General features: G+C 44.5%; 1 protein-coding gene across 23 annotated transcripts in view; it reads right to left on the reverse strand.

Moving 5' to 3' along the window:
- TSC22D1 (TSC22 domain family member 1) overlaps positions 1–12,363 on the reverse strand; it is a 313,047-nt gene extending 300,684 nt beyond the window's left edge. For 14 of the 23 annotated variants that reach the window (XR_002094409.2, XR_009461670.1, XR_009461751.1 and 11 more), the window contains exon 1: positions 8,972–11,850. Coding sequence is in view for 15 of the 23 variants with exons in the window: in XM_059726181.1 (XP_059582164.1) it covers positions 8,972–11,850 (2,879 nt within the window). In the remaining 8 variants the exon portion in view is untranslated. Of the gene's footprint in view, positions 1–8,971; positions 11,851–12,079 lie in introns of those variants that run through there. The other 9 variants (XR_002094412.2, XR_009461833.1, XR_002094411.2 and 6 more) reach the window with 3 other exon arrangements.
- Between the last annotated feature and the right edge of the window lie 11,497 nt (positions 12,364–23,860).

Consider the following 23,860-nt stretch of genomic DNA (forward strand, 5'->3'; position numbering starts at 1 on the left):
GTATAAAACTTGCAGCAGTTTAAAAAAAATAAAAATAAAATGCATAAATTCTGGGTGAATTAAGTCAATGGGTACCTGTAAAAATTGCCCTACATGCAAATTACTACAGGTCTGTTCATTTTGAGGTCAGTGCATTCCAATTTGCCCCTCGCTTCCACGTGCTCAGGGAGAGTAGGGTCTAACGTAAGTGGGGGAAGAGGGCTGCAGGGGGAATAAATTGGCTGTGGCAGAGGGGCCACCTGACCCCCCCCCCCCGGATTTATTTTCACTGCTGTGGCAGTGGGAAGGGGACAAATTCAAGGAAAGCTTCTAATAGGTTCTACACCTGGAAAATTATAACCAATTCATACAATTTCCATATATGGAATCAAATTATTGGGAGATCATCTTATATTCACGAATATCTCATAGTTGAATAAATACAGTATATAATAAACAACTTTCCAGTATACTTGTTAATACTTAGGGACCTACCCAAATTAAGGAGGCAGGTGGTTGATTTCATGGGCAGATTGCAGAACTGGCCACCACTTTTGCAGGCTTATTGCAGTGCCCCCCCTCCCACACCTCTTATCGGTTGAGGGGCCTCAGTGGACCAACCCCTCACCAGTGACTTGTTGAGAAGGATGCCTATCATAAGGCCCCAACCCTCACCACTGATTGGAGGAAAGGGGAAGGGTCAAACAACAGGCAACCCCCTCAGCCAATCAGCAGCGAGGGGTGGGGACAACCACCAACTTGGTTGCTCCACTTTATGCCAGCAGCCCCACCCCCCCACACAGGCTGTGCAGCCAAGGCACAGCTGCCATGAGTACTGCTGGCTCCCACTGGGGAGCCATTATTTTATTTTTAGTAAGTTTTTTTCCCCCCCATGGATTTTGCAGACATTGCCCAATGTCACGATTTCCATGGAAACCGTGAAATTGCAAATTGAGTAAGTCCCTAGTAATACTTTATGTTCAAATCCACATAGCCATATAGATCTTTTGCAATTACCATTCTCCACACAGATTTTAAAACATAAAATTAACAGTTCATCTAACATTACACGTACACAACAGGACCGAGTTCAAGTTGTTGTAGAACCCGCAACCTCAGCCCTGAAACTTCATTCACGGTGCAATCTCCATATTTCACAGAATTCCTCATTATTCACTTGGGCAACAGGCCCTGAAGTTGGGTATTTTATAGTATATTTAAAGAAATCAGAAACCAAAAAAAAGCTTTGCAAACTTCTCACTGGCTATCCAAACCAATACAAATATTAATGTGAATAAAATAAGCCTGTCGAAATCAATCAACCAACCATCCATCTATTCAAAACAATGGGGCTACAAGTGTGCTTGAGGTCACACATGAATGCAAGTGCTTTACTGGATGAAGGTCTAGCAGTCTAGAGTACTTAAGTACTCGACTGGGCTAACCACAAACTGTAACAAACTCTAGCTGCAGTTAGTAACCTGTCCCTGAGCAGATGCATCTAATCTTCACTCTGTATCTCCACAGCTAGGCCTCAATTATTTGGCAGGATTTTCTTTGCTTTTGGCATCCATTAATAATAATTTCAATGATTCCATATTTCCTGACTTTATAAAGCCACATTTTTTTTTTTCAAACGATTAGATCCAAAAAAGAGAAGTTATGTTGCTTCCTGGAGTATTCAACCCTGCCACCTTCAAAACTCCACCCTCATTTATGTACAGTATAGCCCCCATTATCCCCTTTAGCGGGGCTGTGCAGTGGTACCAAAGGTTTAATTTTTTCTAGTAATTCAACTATAGTCAAGAGTTGTGTGCAAGCAAAAGCAAAGCTCACCTCACTCACCTCTTCTTCAGGTTTGACAACAGTGCAGAACTAGCAAAAAAATCTAGACTTAAGACAAATTTTCAAACCTATACACCTAAAAAACAAGCATCTAGATAAGCAGCCAATGTTCAGGAAAAACCTCAACCCCTGGAGATCCACCGATTCCAGTATGACTTGTATGTGCTCAGCACTTCTAAGCCAGATCACACTTTCAGCATATATGATTCAGATACCTAAATTTGAAAACCTTACCCCAATTAAACAGATTCAGACACCCAAATTTCTAAAAGTACTTGTCTTATTTGCTTACCATGTTGGGAAAAATATGACTCTGAATACACACAGGAAGCAGGTGTTTAACACAAGAACATGCCGCTTGTATGCATCCAAGTTAAAAAAAAAAAAAAAAAAAAGCCCAACTAAAAATTTTAAGAATTCACATAGCAATTACCATCATTTTAAAAACATGAGGTAGCAACATTTAAGCATGATATATATATTTCTAAAATTCACAAAGATCATTGTATGAAAAAGGCAACTGAAACACCAGGAAGTTATTTATTAGAGTACAAAAGAGTAGATGAATACTATTAAGTTAACTGGATTGATGTACAATTACTAACCAATAAATATTAAAGTTGCAGAGGAGGAAAGAAAATTCAGAAGTCACTTCTGAATAGTAGAGATGCACTGATATATCAGTCCATATTGTACCTGTAAGAGGAAAATTGACACGATCAGCAATCCGTGTTTTTTGGCTGACGTGGCCGATAATGTCACCGATAAAAGCCATGGGCACGGGCACAGCCACAGCATGAATGCGGCCAGGAGCGTAGCCCTGTAGCTCAAAGAGCAGTGGCCAGCTGGTAAATCTATAGAGAAGGGGTAAGAGCAGATTGAAGCCCCCACAGTGAGGGAGGGAGTAGGGCTGGCGCAAGGGCTACAGCAGGTGCTGTCTGGCCAGGACAAGGCAGGGTACAGGATGGAGCCGCAAGTGGCTCATCCAAGGGGCATGAGGGGTGCACTTCTGCCACTGCATGCACCCCCAAGGGAGGAATGTGCCCCCCCCCTGATTTGCGTGCAGGGTGAGAGTGGGCTGTCGCTGCATGCTCACGGCCAAGGGCACCATGGGGCTCTTCCCACTAGGGGGGGTTGTGCTGGGTCAGGCAGCATTTGTTCTTAAGAGCTTTTCTCTGCCTAGCTTAGCATCGGGCTTTGGTTTCTTGTCCTATTATATTCTTGAATAATCATGCTCCTTTGCTTATCCCATATTTTTTCACGTACAATATACTCCTGAGTACGAGACAAACCTTGTTCTTGGAAGGCAGAATGAAGGGGGGGGGGAGAATCTTTTTAAAGAAAATATTAAATAGCAATAAGTAACTAAGCAGTTGTCCACAGGTAGCAGCTAAGTAACGGCACATGTGGGCTCCCTTCAACCTTCCTCCCTCTTCCCTTCCCAACCCACCCCTGCAGAGGCAGAAATTGTTATTAGCATATTGCCTTCCTTATGAATGCTTCACTTTTCAGCTACTGAAATTTGAAAGAAGTTGCATGTGCATGCAAGAAAACCCACTGTTAGAGCTTCCTTGAAATAGGTTACAGACTTATCACAGTCCCTTGTTTAGAGTGACCCATAAAACATGAAGCCTATTTCCACTTAATGTTGCACTATCCTGGGAACCAATAAGGCAGGAAAAGGCAAAAAAGACAGTAATAAGAGTAAGACCTACTTACAGTTCATTCAATGCAAAATAACCATTATGAGCCCAAACAACCATGGTGCTATCCAAATATTCATAACTTTGGATTACTACACTAAAATGCAGTAGGCACTTTTGTTAAACACATCAAGACGATAGTACATAACAGAAATATAATATGTTCTCTCATAAATTTTAAACTCAAAGTCTTGTACCAATTTTGTTATAATGCTCTGTATTCTCTCGTTTTCCTTGTACTCTCAAACCATGAGTATAGAATACACCAAAAGAGTCCAAGTGGAAACATGCGTCAAGACCATACTTAAATACTTATTACTACCTTGCTTGCTTTGCATGGAATTCTTCCACCAAAACATTTTTCTCTTTATAATACTGTGCCTGAAGCCGATATTTAGTTAATGGCTTGGTCCACCTTTTATGTCTTTTCCAGACCTGTTCCCTTCTAGCTAGCCTTCTTACATTCTGTGTTATTTTCTCTCCACAGTTAAATGCTTTATTACTATTTATTATTTCCAGCACAGATGCCTCAACCATCCACCGCCCAACCATTACAGGATTCATTATTAAAAGTGTAAATAACCTGCTGTTTTAATTTTTTCTGGTAACCTGACAATCTCACCAAGGAAGGAGAGACTCATCATTCCATTGGGACTTAATCAACCAGCATTATGACCAGGACCGAGTCTCAGACTACCAGTATATCAAACCAATTCTGGAATTCTGAAGTCCTCTATTTGCAAATATTTAAAAGTCTATAAAATTATTACCAAATTAAAATTAAAAACCCTGAACCTCTGAGAAAGTCGCATGACTGCTTTTCAGTCTTAAATAGCTCAGAAAAATTCTCTCAGACTCGCATGCAGAAATAGTTTGACCTGATTATGAATCAATTTCCAAGAATATTATGGAACAGCACCAAGAACCAGACCTCTAAAGGTTAAGGGTAATTCCTTGGGGGGGAGGGGGGGAGAAGATAAATCAAACTATTGCCTGGAAAAGTATATTTCTCAGCATCTCCAACAAACAGTGTTGAAGTATGGTTCTCATACCACCATCAACAGTTCACTAGATCTACATCCATTTAGGTAAAGCCATGAAGTGCTAGCCACTGTGCCACTCTTCACCACATCATGTATCATGGCATGAGATACAGCACACCCATCAAAGGTGCCAAAGAAAGCTACTTCTACACAAAGGATGAGGTCTGTTTGCTCCTTTACACCCCCTCCAACACCTCCCCAAGCACTGAGGGTAAAGTGTACATTGTGTTGCAACATACCCTTGCAACTTTCCTTGTGTGTTAAAATGAACATAACCCAATGCATCAAAGTCTGAGAGAAAACAAAGACACCTACAAAATGAAGGGAAGAGAACTCCTTCCCAGCAGCTAGGAGGCAGGAATAAGTGAAGACTTTTGCCTTGCTCATTGCTTCCCGTATAGCAGAGAAGAAACAAAGTTCCTCTTGCCTGAGCTTGGCATTCTGTTTCACCAAGGCAAGTGAAACTGAACTAGACAGTATAACATAGTAGCAAAAATGTTCTTTTTACCATGGAAGACTATTGAATTCCTTGATTCACCAAAGTGAGCAAGTAAACATAGTTTGTATTTCTAAATTATGCAAATAGCCAAATCTTTGAAGATTTAAGACTCAAACATACTCTTCTGGGATACAAATTTTGAAATCAGTGGTAAGTTTTTAGAGTTATTTACTGAAACTGGTAGCGTAAGAGTGCTTAAAGATTTATGTTTTAACTAAAAGCAACCCTGTTAGGTGAGTGCAAATAATTAAGGTGCTAAACTATTAAGGACACACACACTACCCAAACTTAACACACAACAATAAAATCCTAGTTAAAAGAGGACTAAGAAGCTGCTTAACTAAAATTCAAAGAACAGTTCAGAACAGGTCTCAGGAAAAGCAGGTTTATCCTCCATATACACGATCTTCACAATTCCACCACCTGGCTTGCTTTCCACAATGCATTTTACTTGCAATCTGCAGTCTGAGAGCGAGTTGGCAACGTGTAAAAATCTCATGTTTACTGTTGGTCTGAATAGCTCGCATATGTACACATTTTCCTGTAAAACTTCTCCTTATTTTTGATTGCACCCTTTAGTTTAAGATAGTTTTCTCTCAAAGATACCTTAAAAGTCCTTGTCCAAAATAATTCAGCTGGGTGGGTTTAATGCATCCACAATTTATAGTCAAAATTCCTTCCATAAAGATTATCGCTATCTGTATAGTTTTGATACCAATCTCACATTTTAAAAAATGGACACAAAACACTTTCAAGTATTACATATGCCTTTAAATCAAAGCCCACCAAACTGAGATCCAACCACATTTTCTTACTCTTCAGCTAAATGAGTGGGAGGGGAGTGGAGTGGGGGAAGGGAAGGGAAGGGAAAATAAAAGCTCCAGGCAAACTGGTGAAATGGGCTACAGAGGAAATAATGAAAGTGACTATAATGTGAAGTGCCCTCAAGTGCAGGAAGTAAACAAATAAAGAAAAGGTTGTTGCAGTACTTCTCTACATTTTCATTCATAAATGCTTATAACTAGGATTGAAACATTTGAAACAAAAAACTGAACTGCTGTTAAATTAACTGCAGACTTAGAGCAATTAGTATAATACTGTTAAAAGACTTGGATTTTGTATTTATCTGTAAACTAAAAGCTAAAAACTGTGCCAGTCATGCCACACACTGATTCCTACTGTAACTGCTTCATTGGCATGATAAGCAAACACTGTCAAAGGAGGTGTTACTTTGACACATTCCATAACATGTATATGATGTAGTAATGGAAAAATATTTACCAAATCTCTTGCTTTTATTCCATTTTTAATACCCTCAGAACCTTTTAAATAAGTTTTGTTATTGGCCAAGCTTTCTTATTAGAGATATAGATATCTATCTATATCTCTAATAAGAAAGCTTGGCCAATAACAAAACTTATTTAAAAGGTTCTGAGGGTATTAAAAATGGAATAAAAGCAAGAGATTTGGTAAATATTTTTCCATTACTACATCATATATGTATGATGAAATAATCACATCCAAAAGTGACATGCTTTAATAACCAAGTTAAAAGTAAACTGAGCCCCTTATCTAACAAATTACCAAGAAGATGCATTTTAACAGACTCAGTATATACCATGACTCAAGGAAAAAAAAAAGATACCTACCATCAAGGAGGAAATCAACCTATATTTTACAAGACTGAGCTATTAGGACAGATGACAAGTCTAGCACTTGACATGTCAATAGCTGAGGCATATCTGACAGACTAAGAACAGCAGTCAGAGCAAACAGCTTATTAATGAGAGCTGTACCAGTATTGCTTTTATATTCTCCTTAATAAAAGAAGTCTGTAGATTAATTTTCCACAGGATATCCTATCAGGCAACTCATCTTTAAGATCTTTTTCCACTTTATTTCAAAACGTGGCAGAGAAAAGGCGATCTGAGTTACACTTGGCAAATACTAGGTACTGCTTTGAATGAGAAAATTCCGCTCCTTAAAGGACGTAGATGGTATGCCCCTCTTCTAATAATTGGGCCCGGAAGTGCTATAGGTATTACTAAGAAGAAATTGCAGGGTTAACAACTTCAGGATAGAAGATATGGATACAGCTTTACACAATTATAAAATGCTTTCAATAAAATCTGGGCTTCAATTTAAATCAAATATTACCCAGGTTAATTTTTCCACCCTCCAAAAAAAGTGTATACTCAATGGAATTTTACAGCTTCTTCTTCAGTCCAATTATGTCATCACTCAGCATCATTCAATTACATTATTCTTCTGTATTCTCCTCTGTCAGATTTAGAACTACTTGTGATGTATGTATATTAATCTTGAGACATAAAACACTGACATCCCAGAATCTGGATGCCACCATTTTACTTAATGAACATACTTCCTGGGTAGTTACTTAAGTATATACTAAGCACAATATTGCTTCCTCAAACAAGAGACTAATATATATGCACTCAACAGCAAAAAAGAACAAATCCCAAAAGAGCATAAAGAAAATGGGACAAAACAAAACAACACCTGTCAGCATCCTAAAAAAAATCAAGTCATCAAGAAGATAAATTTGTCCTTTCCTATTCCTCAGAATTAAATGGGCTAAATGAACCCAATAATTTTGAGTTAAGGAAAAACAAACAAACCAAGCAACCATGCATCCCTCCTGTCTCATTCAGGCTGCACTGAAAGAGGAACTGGAGACAAAAGAAAGTTAACTACTTTATTTCTTCCACTTCTAGTCTGAATGAATCTTTCCATTTTTGATGGGGGACGGGGGGGAGTTACCCCGTAGCATATTCAGTGCCATTTAATTCTGTTTTATGTTAGTCATCTCTAACACTAGCAGCCTTTCTTCACCTCAGACTATGAATTCTTTGCAAGAGTGATCAAGTCTTCATGGGCAATCTCCAAATGCATATCAACAACAGGGCCCTAATCCCATCAAGGATTTCCAGACACAATTAATATTAAACAATAGCAGTTTTAAATGGCTCTTGCCAAGGCTGCTACATTCTGTGCAGACAGGAGCCTTGGAAATTGACATGGCTCCCCTACACAGTCTTCAAGAACCCAGCACATGCACATGTGCATACACACATGCACACACCCCCACCCCAATCTGTTTGAAACAGCAAGGGTGTAAAGCTATTTGTTAATTTGGTTGGTTTTTAATAATATAATAGTTGTTACTCAGGCACTCTGCGCAGTACAGGCACATCAGCTGCAAAGGAACAGAGCAACTGTGACACTGGATTCAACAAGCAACAAGTGTCAGGGAAGGGAAGAGGAAAGGGACAATAAACAATGGAGAACACGGGAAGGAAGCACAGAGGTTTGGACCAACCTCTAAATTAATCCATTTCAAAATTATCCCCTCTTCCCCACTACAACCCAATCGCCTGAAGTCGCTGCTGGAGGCCAAAACATTTCACAGAGCATGGTCACAGGTGGTTCAACCCTGAATAAGACAAAACCTGAAAAAAAGAACCTGGACAGAAGAGAGTGCAAGGCTTGTGAGGCATACCGAATTTCACTGTATTTAAGTGGAATCAAAGTATAGCTGATGCAAGTAAAACTCAGGAGTATTTTTGTCAGTCCCTGTCCATGTGGCTACATGTAACATACACACCCCCTTACTTATTACTACACAAATACAACATACTCATGCAATATAAGTTACAGAGCGCAATCAATAAAATCCATTCCTCTCAAGGGCAGCAGTGAGAATTTTAAAGAGAGCAGCTATGTGCTGTCACTTGAGAAACAATCCTTCTCCCATAAAATAAAAGTATTAAAACTGTGCATACAATATTGTACTTCATTTTGTGACATAGTTGCATGGCAACTGCTAGTTAACATATACAAAAGGGATATATAGCCCATTTGTAAAGTTGACATGTTCTTACCTCTCATCCTCACCATCAACAAGGTGTGTTGTCAGCGGCAGTACCTTCAGAGGAAAAAGGGAAGCAGAGGACGTTATGCTGCTGCCACTCCCATCTGAAAGACCTGATGCTCCAACACCACTTTCACCACTAGCAGCTTGAGGTAAACCAACTAAGGAAGGCTCTGTAGGGCGCCTGCCATCTTCAATTTGGCTTACAATTGACTGAGTTAGTGACTGTGCAGGGAACTGGGTGGAGCTTAGTGGTACCTGTTGCGGCACACTTGGTGCTACTGGCATACCTATACTTGTTGATATCACGGAAGGCTGAGCAACACTTTGAACCAAATTCCCATTTTGTACAGTTGAAGCTTGTGCTATATTGTGTGGTGGACCCATACTTATAGAAGCAGAAGGTATACCAGGAGGGATATTTGAACTAGGTTGGCTTGGAGCAGGAACAGTACTAGCAGAAGGTATAGGACTAACTGCAGGCAACTGCTGGCTGGTCATTCCTTGCGCTACAGATTCTACGGCCTGTGCCTGTGGTTGTACAGGTAACAAAGTACTTTGCTGAGCAATGATCATTTGCTGAGGAAGGCTTGGGCCACCAGACTGTAGTCCTTGCTGCATTATCCCAGTCTGAACAGGCTGCACCACTTGTGAAGCTGGAGGAGCAGTGCTTGGTTGCATAACTGAAGGAGGAATTTGGTTTGCACCAGGTGCCTGCTGCACAACTGTAGGTACACTTACTTGTTGTCCAACATTCATAATCTGACCACTAGTACCTACCGCTGGCATTGCTGTTTGAGCATGTGCAACAGGCTGGGCTGGTGTCACGGCAGGGTGTGCTTGTACTGAAGGCTGCATGCTTGGTGCCTGAGCAACAGGAACTGGCGTGCCTGTTCCTACTGCTGTAGTACCAGACTGCATGGCAGGTGCTGAAGTCTGAAGTATCTGTTGGTGTTGCATGTAGTCTGGCATAGTCCCTGTAACAGAGTTTTGACTCACTTGTTTAACAAGCCCTGGGGCCATCTGTGTAGGAACTGCTTGTTGTTGCTGCTGTTGTTGTCCATACTGTAATTGCTGCTGTTGTACAACTGGCAAAGTTTGCACAGGTTGTGCTGGCTGAGAATATGGTAGTTGTTGTTGAGCCATACTCTGCATGGCAGGTTGTTGGTGGCCTAAAGCTGAAGATACACCTACTATATTAACTGGGGTTGATTGAACTCCAGTAACGGTGGTTAGGCTGGCCGACACAGGAGGCTGGACCCCTTGCTTTTGCTGCGAATAGTTTACTTCTTGGGCATGCAGCTGGACTTGAGCAAGCTGTGACTGAGAAACACTCTGTGGTATACTGGATGCTGGAATAGGCTGAGGACCAGCACTGCTAAAATCCATCTGCTGTGGACCCACACCTTGAAATGCTTGCTGTTGAACCACAGTAGGTGCTCCCATTTCTCCACTTCCCACACTTTCTGTGTAGTGACTCAGTGTGCTTACACTGCTGCTAACAGAACTCCCACTGGTGCTCTCCCTTTCAGAAGTCACTTCAAGTGGGTTTTGTTTTATAGTCTCTACCGCTTTGTTTACTGCTACTCCTTCTGTAACTGCAACAGTGTTGTCTTTATCATAGAATTCAGTGCATGTCCATCTCCCCTTTTTAAAAGGTTCGGAGCTGGAATCTAATTTTACAACTCTAAACCTTGACGTGCCAGCTGCAGGCTGCTGCTGACTTGATCCCAGTCCTGCTGTTGGATTAGTAACATTGTTAATGACATTAGAGGAAGCACTCGTACCATTGCCAATACCACTCAAGATATTCACATTAACACTGCTGCCAGTTCCAGACAAAGCATTTACGTTACCAGTACTTGTAATGTTGTTTAAATTTACAGTACCAGCCATGCCGCTCGTCACACCAGAGCTACCACCACCCATATTACTTAACGTACTAGTTCCAGTAACAGGACTCACACCTATATTGCCAGGAGTACTTGTAGTGCGGATACTGGACATGACAGATGCCGGGCTACCAGTGGATGATGCAGCAGAAACTGGTGCAGTTGTTATAACATTGTCAGAGCTTCCAGTTGTGGACAGTTTTCTAAAGGATGGACTGGGAGGTGGTCCTCCAGAGGCTGGTGTGCTGCCCACTCCAGGAGCAGATGGATGGTGATGGCCATGGTGATGGAGGGGATGGTGGTGGTGAACGTGATGCGGGTGAACACTCCCATTGATCACAACGCTCTGCTGGGCAGGGTGAGGCAAAGGAGGGTGCTGCTGAGAAAGGTGAGGCTGGTTTGGAGAGACAGCCCCTGGAGTCTCAGCCTCTTGGAAGTTGTTTAAAGTCTCTTCAGAGGAGCTCCGTTCGGGTTCCCCCAAGTCAGTGGCCCTGGAGAGCGAAACATCCAGGATTTCGGAAGATGACAGGTCTTCCGTGTGGGACTCATCCAGATCGTCGTAGCTTTCCGTGTCCTCGGCTATGCTGTTGTTGGAGCTGATGCTGGCCGAGATCTGGGCCGGGGTCACGCTAGTGATCTGGAAGCCGCTTTTCTTCTTCATTTGTGCTCCGGCCTGGCCCAGAGGCTGCTGCGGGAGCGGTGCCTGCGGGAGGAGGTTCAGGCTCTGTGGAGGAGGAGGTGCCGGCTGGGGACCCGGCGAGGCAGACGCTGCTGCGGGAGACGCAGGCAGCAGCGGCTGGCCCAGCAGAGGTGGCTGATACTCCTCCGCGGAGAGGGCAACACCGCCGGCACCGGCGCTGGGAGGGGGGACGCTGCCACTACCAGTGGTGCTGCTGCTGCTGCTGCCCCTTCGAGGGAACATCGCCGGGTGCGCCATCTTCCTCCTCGCGCTGCTGCTGCTGCTGCTGCTGTCTGCGGCTGAGTCAGGCTGGCGCATTGTAGCGGGGTTATTTTAGGAGCGCGGTTCCCCGGCAGAGACACGGAGACGGAGAGACAGACAGGCACGCAGTTAGCTTGGCACGGGGCGCACCGCGCGCGCACACACACCCCTCCCCCCCCAACCCACCCCCCCCCCCACACGCGCGCGCGCGCAGGCCGGGCCGAGCCGCCCCCGGGGCGAGCAGCGAGGCCGCGGCCGGGCGGGGCGGGGCGGGGCGGATACGTACGGGCCTGGCTGTGGCGCGGGCGGCCGGGGCCGGGCAGGGGCATCGCCGTCAGTGGCAGCCATGGAGCCGAGTCATGTTGCCTTTAAAGAGACCGAAGGGGGGGGCGGCACCGCCCCGCCGCGCCGCGCAGCCCCTTCTCCGCGCCGCTGCCTGCGCAGACGCCCCGAGCGGGCTGCTCCAGCCTGCCGCGCTGCCCGGCGGCTCGCTCCCTGTCACGGCGCGTCCCCCCAGCTCCGCGCGCGGCGCTGGAGGACGGCGCTGGGCCGGCTGGGAGGGGGGAGGAGGAGGAGGCGCTGATCTAAGATGGCGGCCGCGCAGGCGCGCGGGGCCCGCAGACATAAAGCCCGTCTGGAGACGGCGGGCGGCGGAAAAGGCCGAGCGTTGACGAAGTCGCGCCAACCAATCCGGGTGAGGGGCGGGGCTTCGCGGCGGCCATTAGCGGAGTGGCCCAGCAGCTCGGCGCGCCCCTGCAGTGGGGGTGGTGCTTCTTCCCCTCCCCCCTCTGCCTGCAGCATGACTCCGACTCGTGTGCCCCTCTGTCTCCGGTTGCAGATGCGGGTTCTCTGCTGCCTGTTTTTTTCAAGCTATTTTTTGCCTCCCCCCGGTCAGGGAGAAGAAACTTGAGCCGGGAGCCAGGGCTGTATTTTTCCACCCGCGCGTGCCTCTTTTGTGCAGCCGCCTGCAGTTGCCATGTGGCTGCTCGCTGCGCTGTCCCCAGGGCGGGCTGGGGGAGGGGGGAGTCCAGCCTTCATTGGCTCGGGGAGAGCCGGGCGCTGCAGCGAGGGGAGATGTTTCTAGAGTGATTCCTGCTTCCAGGAGGCTGGCTGGGAGGCAGGGGCTAGGGGCAGAGCTTCTGAAGTCCAGCCCAGGACCCTCACCCACTTCCACGCACCTGACGTGAACGAAGCATAAGCAGGTGGAGAAACCAACTCTAAGAGAATTACAAAACACCCCCCCCCCCCGGAGGGTTTGCAATTCAGTTGTTCCTCCATACCAGCATACTGTTAGTACAAGATCAACTCGTTGTTCAGAGCCTGGATGGTAAAGATCAGTGCCTAGGCTACAGAGCTGGTACAATTTGATGATTTGCTGCTTTAGACACAGCCCGGACCGTAAAGATCCTTCCTGCCGTGCTGTGGGCTGCAGAGTGGATAGGGTTTGATGTGAAGGATGACATGATCAAATGCTATTCAGTTTCATAGGTTTTACCTTTATTGTAGACAAGTTTCATAGACATTAGGGCTGGAAGGGACTAATAAAAGTTGATCTAATAAAAGATATCACATCTACCTGAAGAACCTCAGTTGCTCTAGATGCTCAAAGCTGCTTTTCACGGTAGGCGTTCTTTAAAACAACAAAAAAACCCAACATGGACATGCGGCTATTTTCAAGTGGCTTAAGTCCATTGTATTAAAATGCAGTATGTATCAATTCTTCTTGAAACAGCAGGTATACCTGTAAAAACGCAGCAGAGCAATAAGTTTGCATCTTACTGGTGATGCAATTAAAGAGATGTCTAAACTATGAAGGGAAATCATTTTTGTATTTTGCTTGGTGGATACAGCTGGCAACCTACAGAGGAGGAAAGCTCTCCGTGTTCTTATACAAACAGAAAGCTGAAGATGAGTGCGCCCAACTATATGCCCACAATGACTTTGGTCTACATTTACACAAGGACTCTCTGGTGCCTAAGTGTCACTTCTGGTGTCAAAGGAAAAATGGTTAGATCCTCAAAATTCTCATTCAGCTACCATGTAACCCTAGCGGCACCTGCAGCCCCTAGGAGCCTAATACTTTGCCAGTAAAGTTTCTTAAGTACCTACGGTGCCAACCAGCTAGGACCCTCAGATTTCACAATCTATACATTGCCCTGCCTATGGAACTTGATCTAGTAGTTAGATCAACCCTATCAAACTGGCCTCTGCACAAAACAGACAGAGGAAGAAGTTCCTCCCTTTTACCCAGTAATCCAGTGAGATGTGGGAAACAAATTTAAAAATCTCCTGTACTAGAGAGGATTTGAAGCCATATCTTTCACTTCCCAGGAGAGAATCCTAGCCACCAGGCTAGAAAATATTCTGGAATGGGATGAGGGAAAGCCCAATCCTTCCTGTTGAAGCTGTTCCATACTACATGCAATAATTAAGTATTAATTCATCCAGATGACAGCGTGAGAGAAATATTCTCTGTTGCAGTGGTTAGAGTGCTCACTGGGGATGAGAAGGAGCTTGGGTATAATCCCTGTTCCACTGAATTTTTAAGCATCCCATGCAAAATAAGTAGCTTCAACAGGGGAGACCATCACTGAATGTCAAGGGCACTCTTGTAGGATATTTAGGTTCAAGACCTGTCAGGCAGAGGAAGGATTTGTCTCCCATACCCTTGATGAGCTATTGAGTATTGTTGTAAAAGGAGAAATGACACCACTTCCTCTTCCAGATATGTTTTGTGAAAAGGAGCTGGTTTATGTGCATTACTTTAGAAGACGATTCATAATCGTGAATCCCAAGTGGAAAGAACTCCCCCACAATCCTGGAGTTAACTAAGTACCTAAAAAGGGGAGCACTTGCTCCCCGTCCATCTGTCACCTTTACTTTTCCTACCATCTTGCTCTATGTGAAGATGACATGATCTGCTTCTTTATACACAGCCTGGATGGTAAAGATCTTTCCCTCCATGCTGTAGGCTACAGAGATCTCTGCTTGGCAGGCAGGCTTTGTGGATCTCATTCTGATGCATCTAAGGAACGTAGGCAATCAAGTGAGGACAGTGGATTCTACTAGATGACACAGCCCATACAAGTTAGGCACTTGATCACATTGTAGTGCCTATGTTCATTCTTGCACCTCATCCTTTGTCTATATATGGGAAATTGCATTAGGTTAGAAAATACATTTAAGTAGCATCATGTTAAATTTGGTTTTACCTTTACTGTAGGCAAGGCAGTTGAATTTTAAAACTATTAATAGTAGGGAACTGTGGATCCTCTAGATCATAGTGTACGCATAAGAGGTCTAGTCAGGTGCCTGATGAATCCATTTGTATGGAGTCCTGCGACCATCACTTTCGACGTACATGTCTTGGCAAGAGTATGGAGGAGTGGAGGCTGCCCTAGGCCTGCCATCCCCTCTTTAGACCACTAAGACAGCGTCCAAAGGCCAAACTGAGTCCAGACATTTAGTGCCTTGATGACTAGCTTCTGCCAGAGAGCAACAGATAAGAACTGCTGCTGACTGCCTAACACTTCATAGAGGGCGCACTTCTGTCAGGGTGATGTCCCTTAGCCTTTCTCCAACCAAGGAGTGCCCACAAGGCAGTGGGGGCTAGGGTTTTGAGGTGCCCTATACTTGCCTTACTCTGGAGGTTGCAGCGTTGTGGTATTTTATAGGAGCTACCCCCACACGAGTAGCCCCACCACATTGCCACCAGACTTCCAGTTGGATGCAGCTTATGGTCATACCCAGGACATACTTAATATACACATTTACAAATGCTTCCCTGTATAGACCAGGTCTGCATAAGGAAAAAAATATATTAAGACCTAACATTTAAGCCTGCATTAGACTCGTCACAGAAAGACAATCTGCATGGAACTCTGCTGATTACAGCAAAGCTTCACAAAAAGTGCAGGATCTGTCCACAGGCAGCTTATTGTAGGATAGGGGGAAAACACACATGTGTTTTCTTATAACAGCACTGCTCACATGCTGAAATTTAAATATGGGCATAAATGTTTGCAGCTATGGTTGCAAGTCGGCCCATCATAAATTCCTGTTCTGAGTGCTTATATCTTTCTCAAATATTCTCCAATGGGCTCAAATTTTCCATTAGTCTGAGCTCAAAGCCAATTTCTCTGAATGTTTGACTAGAATCCAACTATTCAGTTTTCAGATACATGATCAGTGAGGAACAGAACATTTTTCCCAACTTTACAAGTAATAAAACATTTAACTGTACATGAATAACTGGAACATGACTGAAGTTCCAATTTTGTATGTAAGTACTACTACTCAATGAGAAATTGGGTAAGTTTGAAAAAAACACTTTAAAATACTAAAGTTATAACTGCTTAAATATTTTTTTTTTTTGCCTATACAGTTAGACATCCTATCTGTCATTTTATATTTTAGGAGGTACTTTTGCTACTGCAAATCAGAAACTGAAAGAAAAATAGAAGTTTAAATATCAATGTTAATACATCCATACCAAGTTAAAAGTTTGCTTGAATCTAAGGGCCAATCAAGTTAGTGTGATCAAGGCACACCTGCTTCTGAAGGCAAAGGCATGCAAAGGAGCGATATGAGTAGCATTATATCTGTCTACTTTTAACTTCACAGCTAGAATGTCTAGGCACCCATTTACAGCTAGGTCAACAAAGGGAGGTGGTGTTGTCCCCTTCCTTGGAAATATCCAAAAGGAGATTGGACAGACACCTGGCTGGGGTCATCTGACCCCAGTGCTCTGTTCTGCCCAGAGCAGGAGGTTGGACTCGAAGGGACCTAATAGGTCTCTTCCAACCCTAATAACTATGAAACTATGAAACTGCCTTTAGCATGAGTCCAGACATTGCCAGGCTAACATTGGCATCTGAAGCAATAGCAAGATGCCTTAACCCAGGGTCCCAATATAATGCACAAAGGGTGCAGACAGAACTTATGTTTTTCGCAGTCAGCCTTCTGAAAGTGCTCTACAGCCAAGCTATGACACAGTGCATGGCTGCAGAGCTCTTTTAAAGTGGCCAATCATGCAACATATTAACTATCACCAACTGAGGTATTAAATGAAGGTGCTGCACTTTAGTGCACCTCAGGGCTGAGCTGATGCAGCCCAACCCCATCCCTGGGGCTGTCCGCAGGAAGGGAGAGGAGAGGAGGAGCAAGCTACCGGCTGGGGTTTGCCTGGCCTGAGCTGGGGGGGAGGGGGGCAGGGTTTGGATCCAAGCTACCCCCCACACTTCGCAGGCCACCTAGATCAGGCTGGGCAAACCCCAGCCAGCAGCTAATTCCACCTTGCCTCTCCCTTCTTGCAGACAGCCCCAGAGCTGGGAAGGGAGGGCAGGGCTGGGGAAGAGAGGTGGCTCCTTGGCTTCAAGCAGAGTCCTCAGACTCCTACAGGTAGGCTTTATCCCCACTCCAACCCAACCCAACAAGCAAATGTCTGTTGGGTTGGAGGAGAGGGGTGGGAAGGCACTTTACATAGAGTGCCATGAGTTAAGAGTAGGGGCTTGTATGTGTGTCCGTGCCCAAAAGGTCTGATCCTAGTCTCTCTATTAGACACCTAAGTGGACTGGGACAGCTAAATACAGTCCTATTTTACCCTGTTCAAATTTCTGACAAGCTGTTATGAAATGAAAAGGTAGGTGGATCCTTGTCCTGGATGTAATTATGTGATGTCATCAAGGCTAAGATGCCAGTATATTATGAGAAGAAGATGAACTGATGGTTTTTCAGAAGTTTGAGAAGGGTGGAATTATATCACACACAGGCACCTAATAGGTGGAACAAGATCTGGTTCATACTGTTATTAATAAAAAAATTAAATAATCAAAATACCTTAATGTAAATTAAAGAAAAAATATTTTACCTTACCAGGATTGTGGGGTGGCCTGACTGAAATATAATAAGAATCTTTTACATAAATATTTGCCAAGCATGTTGCACCCTTTCTTTTCCTACTCTTCTTTTACTAAAGTGTCCTACAGAACATATTATGATATTTTCCCCAAATTTGAAATTTCACCAGTGTGATATTAAAAATCAGTTGCATAGTTAATCAAAAATGGAAATTAATTTAAAAATAAAAACCAAACAAACACAGTTTGCCTAATGACTTTTGGACGATGAATGTTCTACAGTTTATATTTAAGAGTTACCTGGATATACAATGTTTTCTTAATAAAATGGAGGAAAGACACAAAGTGAAAACACTTTGCATCAATCAAGAATTCAGCTGCAATAAACAAAATCTGTTTGTGCTACTACCCTCACATTCTGGATCTAGCACCTGGCTCATGTTGGGCACAACTCTTAGCTACAATGGGGCTACTATGGCAATCCTTTTATTATAACTATTGGAGCTAGAAGACTTTGGAGTGCTGCTAAGGAAGAGCAGTCACTTTGAAGTACATCTTCCTGGGTCGACGTTTACCCAAATGTGCAAACCACAGACAGGCTTGATGCAGCCCATAGTGGTATACAGAAAGATGCTTGTTCACCCTAATAATCTTATAAGTGTAGTACTACACTGGGATAGGACTCAGTGTAAATATTTAATCGTCTATCTACATGAACCCTTCATTATAGTGCGTCATTCATTATATCACAATAGTCACGTACATTCATCTCTGTTCACGTGCAGTAACTCGTATCTACAACTCAAAATCACTCAGTAGGCATAGTTTGTTGTTTTGACTCAAGACAAAGCCAGAACCATTACAAATTGATTTGGGGTTGAACAGGAAAATCTGTTTGGAAGTGGGCTTTTTTAAATTTTTTTAAGTCACTAAATGTTATATAAAATGAAGCGTTTGCATCATGAAGATACCCAGGTTACTTCAAATGGTGCCTTAAATTTCTATGCTTTGGTTGACTCTTTAAATAGTAACGACAGTTGCCTGTACATGTGTAATTAGAACGTGTCGGAGCAGACTCAATCAAGTGTGAGCATTAGAATGCTCTGCATAATTAGAACACTCTAGCATCACTGCAACATCATGTGTATAAGCCCCCACTGGTTTAAAAATGGCCATTGGGGTGCTTTAAGTAAAGTGCATCAAATGAATTTTAGTTAAAGTGTCCTGCAGCCATTTTTAAATGCACGGGGGCTTAATACATGTGATGCTGCAGTGTTTTTATTAGAGCAGCTCTCTGAGAACCTCCCAAATTTAAATGCACCTTCCACCCCTGAGCATGTGTATAGGCCCCCTATACTCTTCTTCCCTTTTGATAGGCCTTTATCTCCCTGTAATCAGCTTCTTTTCTTCTTCTGGTTGTCTGCTACCCATGGGTATTTCTCTACCCACCTTACAACTGGTTTTTTTTTACCATGCTGTGTTGGCTGTCACTACTTGAACCTGATGAAGATTGTCGTGCTTTAAACTAGCTTCACTGGGGAATGGGGCCACAGGAGGACAGAAGGACACCTCCCAACCAAAACGGGTGACAAGCACAAGGAGTACCCAGGTAAGTGACAGGGTTCCGGATAGTTCTAATAATCTGGGGGTGGTGCATGCACCAATACAAGGCCTTACATGCCTCTACATTAATGCTCATAGCATTAGAAATAAGCAGGAGGAACTTGCCCTCCAGATAGCTAGTACAAACCCAGACATGGTAGGGCTCACAGAAACCTGGTGGGATTCATCCCACAACTGGGCGGTAAACATTAGGGGCTACAGACTATACAGGCGGGATAGAACTGGGAGAAAAGGCGGGGGTGTGGTGCTCTACATCAAAGAGCAATACACATCCTCAACTAACAGGATGGGGTCAGAGGAGGGGCAGGCTGAAGTGCTCTGGGTCAGAATACAGGGGGTCATGGGAAAAGGGACTTAACAGTGGGGGTCTACTACAGACCACCCAACCAAGGGGAAGAGCTGGACCGTGAATTCTTCGACCAGCTTGCAGAGGCACTTAAGGCAAGGGATGTAGTCGTCATGGGTGATCTAAATTACCTGGACATCTGCTGGGAGGAACAGTCACCCAGGTCGGACTGCTCATGAAAGTTCCTTGCTGAGATACAGGACCTCCACTTAACCCAGGAGGTGCACAGTCCCACCAGGGGGAATGCCCTGTTGGACCTGGTTCTAGCCACAGGTGATGACCTGGTGAAGGGACCCCAGGTTCTTGACCACCTGGGTGACAGTGATCATCGCCTACTGGAATTCACCATACATCGCAGAGTGTCAAGGGCCTGCAGTAAGGCAGTAGCCCTTGACTTCAAGAGGGCCAACTTCAAAGAGTTGAGGAGATTGGTGGGAGAGGCACTGGGGTCCTGGAGAGTTGGGGAACTGGGTGTCCAAGATGAGTGGTCGTTCCTTAAGGAGACAATCCTCCGAGCCCAAGAGGTGACAGTCCCAATGAGAATCAAAGTGGGCAAGAGTGCTCAAAAGACCCCCTGGCTCACCAAAGGCATTCAGGAATGCCTGAAAGCAAAAAAAGAGGCGTACACCCAGTGGAAGAGAGGGGCTATCACCAAAGAGGAGTATACCTCCATCGCTAAGGCTTGTAGGGGGGCTGTTGGGAAAGCTAAGGCAGATACGGAACTAGGGCTAGTATCAAGGACAACAAAAAGTCCTTTTTTAAATACATAGGAAGTATGAAGAAAGCACCGGGTAACGTGGGGCCCCTGCGGGATACGCTTGGCAATCTGGTGGCTGCACCAGAGGAAAAGGCAGACCTTTTTAACAATTTCTTTGCCTCCATTTTTTTGTGCTGCAACCAGGACTCCCCTACTGAGATTCAGGATGGACTCAGGTGAGACTCTGACAGGCCTAGGGTCAGGAAGGACTGAGTTAGGGAACTTCTGGAGGGGCTGAACATGTTCAAATCAGCAGGTCCAGATGCTCTCCACCCCAGGCTGCTGAGGGAATTGGCAGGGGTTATCGAGGGGCCCCTGGCAGTGCTTTACGAGCACTTGTGCTGCTCTGGCCAGGTGCCAGATGACTGAAAGAGGGCCAATGTGGTCCCCATTTTCAAAAAAGGGAGGAGGGAGGACCCGGGCAACTATAGGCCTTGGGGAAGCTCTTTGAGAAGATTATCCAAGAGCACATCTGGGAAGGACCAGCAGGGGGGATGATGCTCAGGGGCAACCAGCATGGGTTCATTAGGGGCAGGTCCTGTCAGACAAACCTGATTGCCTTCTACGATCAGGTCACAAAATCATTGGATGTAGGTGTCGTGGTGGATGTAGTCTTTCTGGACTTCAGGAAGGCCTTTGACATTGTCTCCCACCTCATTCTTATTAAAAAGCTAGGTGACTGTGGCATTGATGCCTACACAGTCAGATGGGTTGCAAGTTGGCTGAGGGACTGCTCCCAGAGAGTGGTGGTGGACGGATCATATTCGACCTGGAGGGATGCGGGCAGTGGGGTCCCCCAGGGCTCGGTCCTTGGGCCCATACTGTTTAATCTCTTTATTGGTGACTTGGATGAGGGGGTGAAAAGCACCCTGTTCAAATTCACTGATGACACCAAGATCTGGAGGTGAGGTGGGCACGCTAGAAGGGAGGGACAGGATACAGCTGGACCTGGACAGGTTACAGGGGTGGGCAAATGAGGGTAGGATGGGATTCAATACTGAAAAGTGCAGGGTACTATACTTCGGCAGTAAGAACCAGCAGCATACCTATAGGTTGGGGAACTCCCTTCTCGAAAGCACAGTGGCAGAAAGAGATCATGTAGCCATTATCGATTCCAAAATGAACATGGGCCACCAATGTGAGGACGTAGTCAGTAAGGCTAACCGCACCTTGTCATGCATCCACAGATGCATCACAAGAAGGGCCAAGGAGGTGATCCTCACAATCTATGTGACACTGGTCAGGCCACAGTTGGAGTACTGCATCCAGTTCTGGGCATCGCACTTTAGGAGAGGTGTGGCCAGCATCGAGAGGGTCCAGAGGAGGGCCACTCGCATGATCTAGGGACAGCAGGGCAGACCCTATGAAGAGAGGCTATGGGACCTGAACCTGTTCAGCCTTCACAAGAGAAGGCTGAGGGGGAACCTGATGGCCATCTACAAACTTATCGGGGGGACCAGCGGGGAATGGGAGAGACCCTGTTCACCCGAGCACTACCTGTAGTAACAAGGAATAACGGTCATAAGTTGTTTGAAAGTAGGTTCAGGCTGGACATTAGAAGACACTATTTCACAGTCAGGGCAGCTAGGATCTGGAACCAACTTCCAAGGGAAGTGGTGCTGGCTCCTACCTTGGGAGTCTTTAAGAGGAGACTTGACAATTACTTAGCTGGGGTCATATGAGCCCAGTATTCTCTCCTGCCCAGGGCAGGGGGTTGGACTTGATGATCTACTTAGGTCCCTTCCAACCCTACATCTATGAATCTATGAATCTTCATTCAAAAGATTATCTATCTCTATCCTAATTATGCACCCTTAGAAATCCTTGCCTGTTGCATAATTCCTGGCCATAATGGCTACTGCTTCAGTCTAACACTACTGTGTTGTCTAAAATAACTTGCAAATATGTGTGTAATTTTTGTTTCTCCCTTTGTGGAAGGACTAAGAGGAACCTCCCCCTACCCCTGCCTGCCCTGCCTTCTGTTTCCCCAGAAGTTTATTCTATTTCTTTTTTTTTTCCTAAGGATCAGGAAGAGTCTTGATTTTGTTGTTGTTGTTGAGTATTTATTGACTAATTAAATATATATATATTGGAAAGATTGGTTAGGCCTTAAGTGAAGAGAGAGTGTTGAACAAAGAAACGATTTCTTCCAAGTTTTAATTAAGTGTTGAAAAATTAAGAATTACAGCAGTCAGAATAAAGTTACCATTCCTTCTTAATCAGATTTAACTCTTTTATTCTAACATTAATCAAAATCTTAGTCTTACTAAATCACCATTAAAAATAGTGTATAATTTCCTCAAGCTCTACCATATACGTATGTTGCCCAGTAGTTAGTCCCTTCCGTGAGCATCCATTCAAATGGAAATTTGAAAAAGGTTTCTCAAAGCTTTGTTTTACCATTCAGTTATGGCATATAAACAATTATTATAGAGCTCTAGTGTGATGGTAAAGGTTAAAAGAAAAATTTTAGACCTCCCATGACTCATGCATTATCAACCAGAACAGCAGCATGATTTTAATTGCTATTACCATCATGCTCTCTTCTGCTCCCCCATGTTCATCTGCATTTGTAGTCATCAAAATGCATACTAAAGAAAAGCCTGGTTCAGAAAGGTTTTCTTTAGACAAGGCATCCGTATTCATGGGTGTAAACCTATTGAAGTCAAAGAAACAACGCATTTAGATTCATATTTAGAGGCTATAGAGCATAGATTACAAAAGCTTTGGGTCTTTTATTAGCTTGTTAATTACCATTCATAATTAGAATGCAGAATAAATAAAATAGATGATGAATAATTAAGGCATAGTTTTCATGACCAGCAGTGGATCTAGATTTTTGGAAAAAGTGTGCAGTCAGGCTGAAGCCCTCCGTCTCCAAGGCTGCCAAGATGCAGCAGGGGCTGCTGAGTGTCCACCCAGCTTGGGAGTACAGTCCGGCTCCAGTAGGACTGGACTCAGTTGGGTGGGCATCCGGCAGCACCTAGTGAGGCAGCTGACTGAAAGCCAGATTCTACCAGAAATGGGCTGCTTGCCTGCTTTTCCCAAGTTGGGTGAGCAGCCAGCAGTGCTGCATCAGCTCAGCAAGAGGACCCAGGCAGCCTGGCTCAGACAGGATGGAGCCCTTGACTCCCATGGATAGCAGGAGTGGAGAAGGAATTGAAAAGTGGTGTGACCACATCTTCCCCCCACCTCCCCCAATTCACCCTTGTACATGTCACATGTAGCCTCTGCTTCTAAAAAGTTCGCAGTCTACCTGAAATTTCCTCGGATATAGTCAGCGAGTTTTGAAAGATTTTTTTATTCCGTCTGAATTAATCATAGATACTTTAGGACCAGTTAATAACCAGTATGGGATATTTGAGCTCTGTTACTTGTGATTGGCCATATCAGTTACGTGATATTGCTTTTTTTTCCATGATTAGGTCAGAAAAGCACATGCTTAAATGAAACCATATTCAGAAAACAACCTGAGGAATTATT

Source organism: Alligator mississippiensis, chromosome 1 (assembly GCF_030867095.1).
Source record: "Alligator mississippiensis isolate rAllMis1 chromosome 1, rAllMis1, whole genome shotgun sequence".
In the NCBI taxonomy this organism is placed as follows: Eukaryota; Metazoa; Chordata; order Crocodylia; family Alligatoridae; genus Alligator; species Alligator mississippiensis.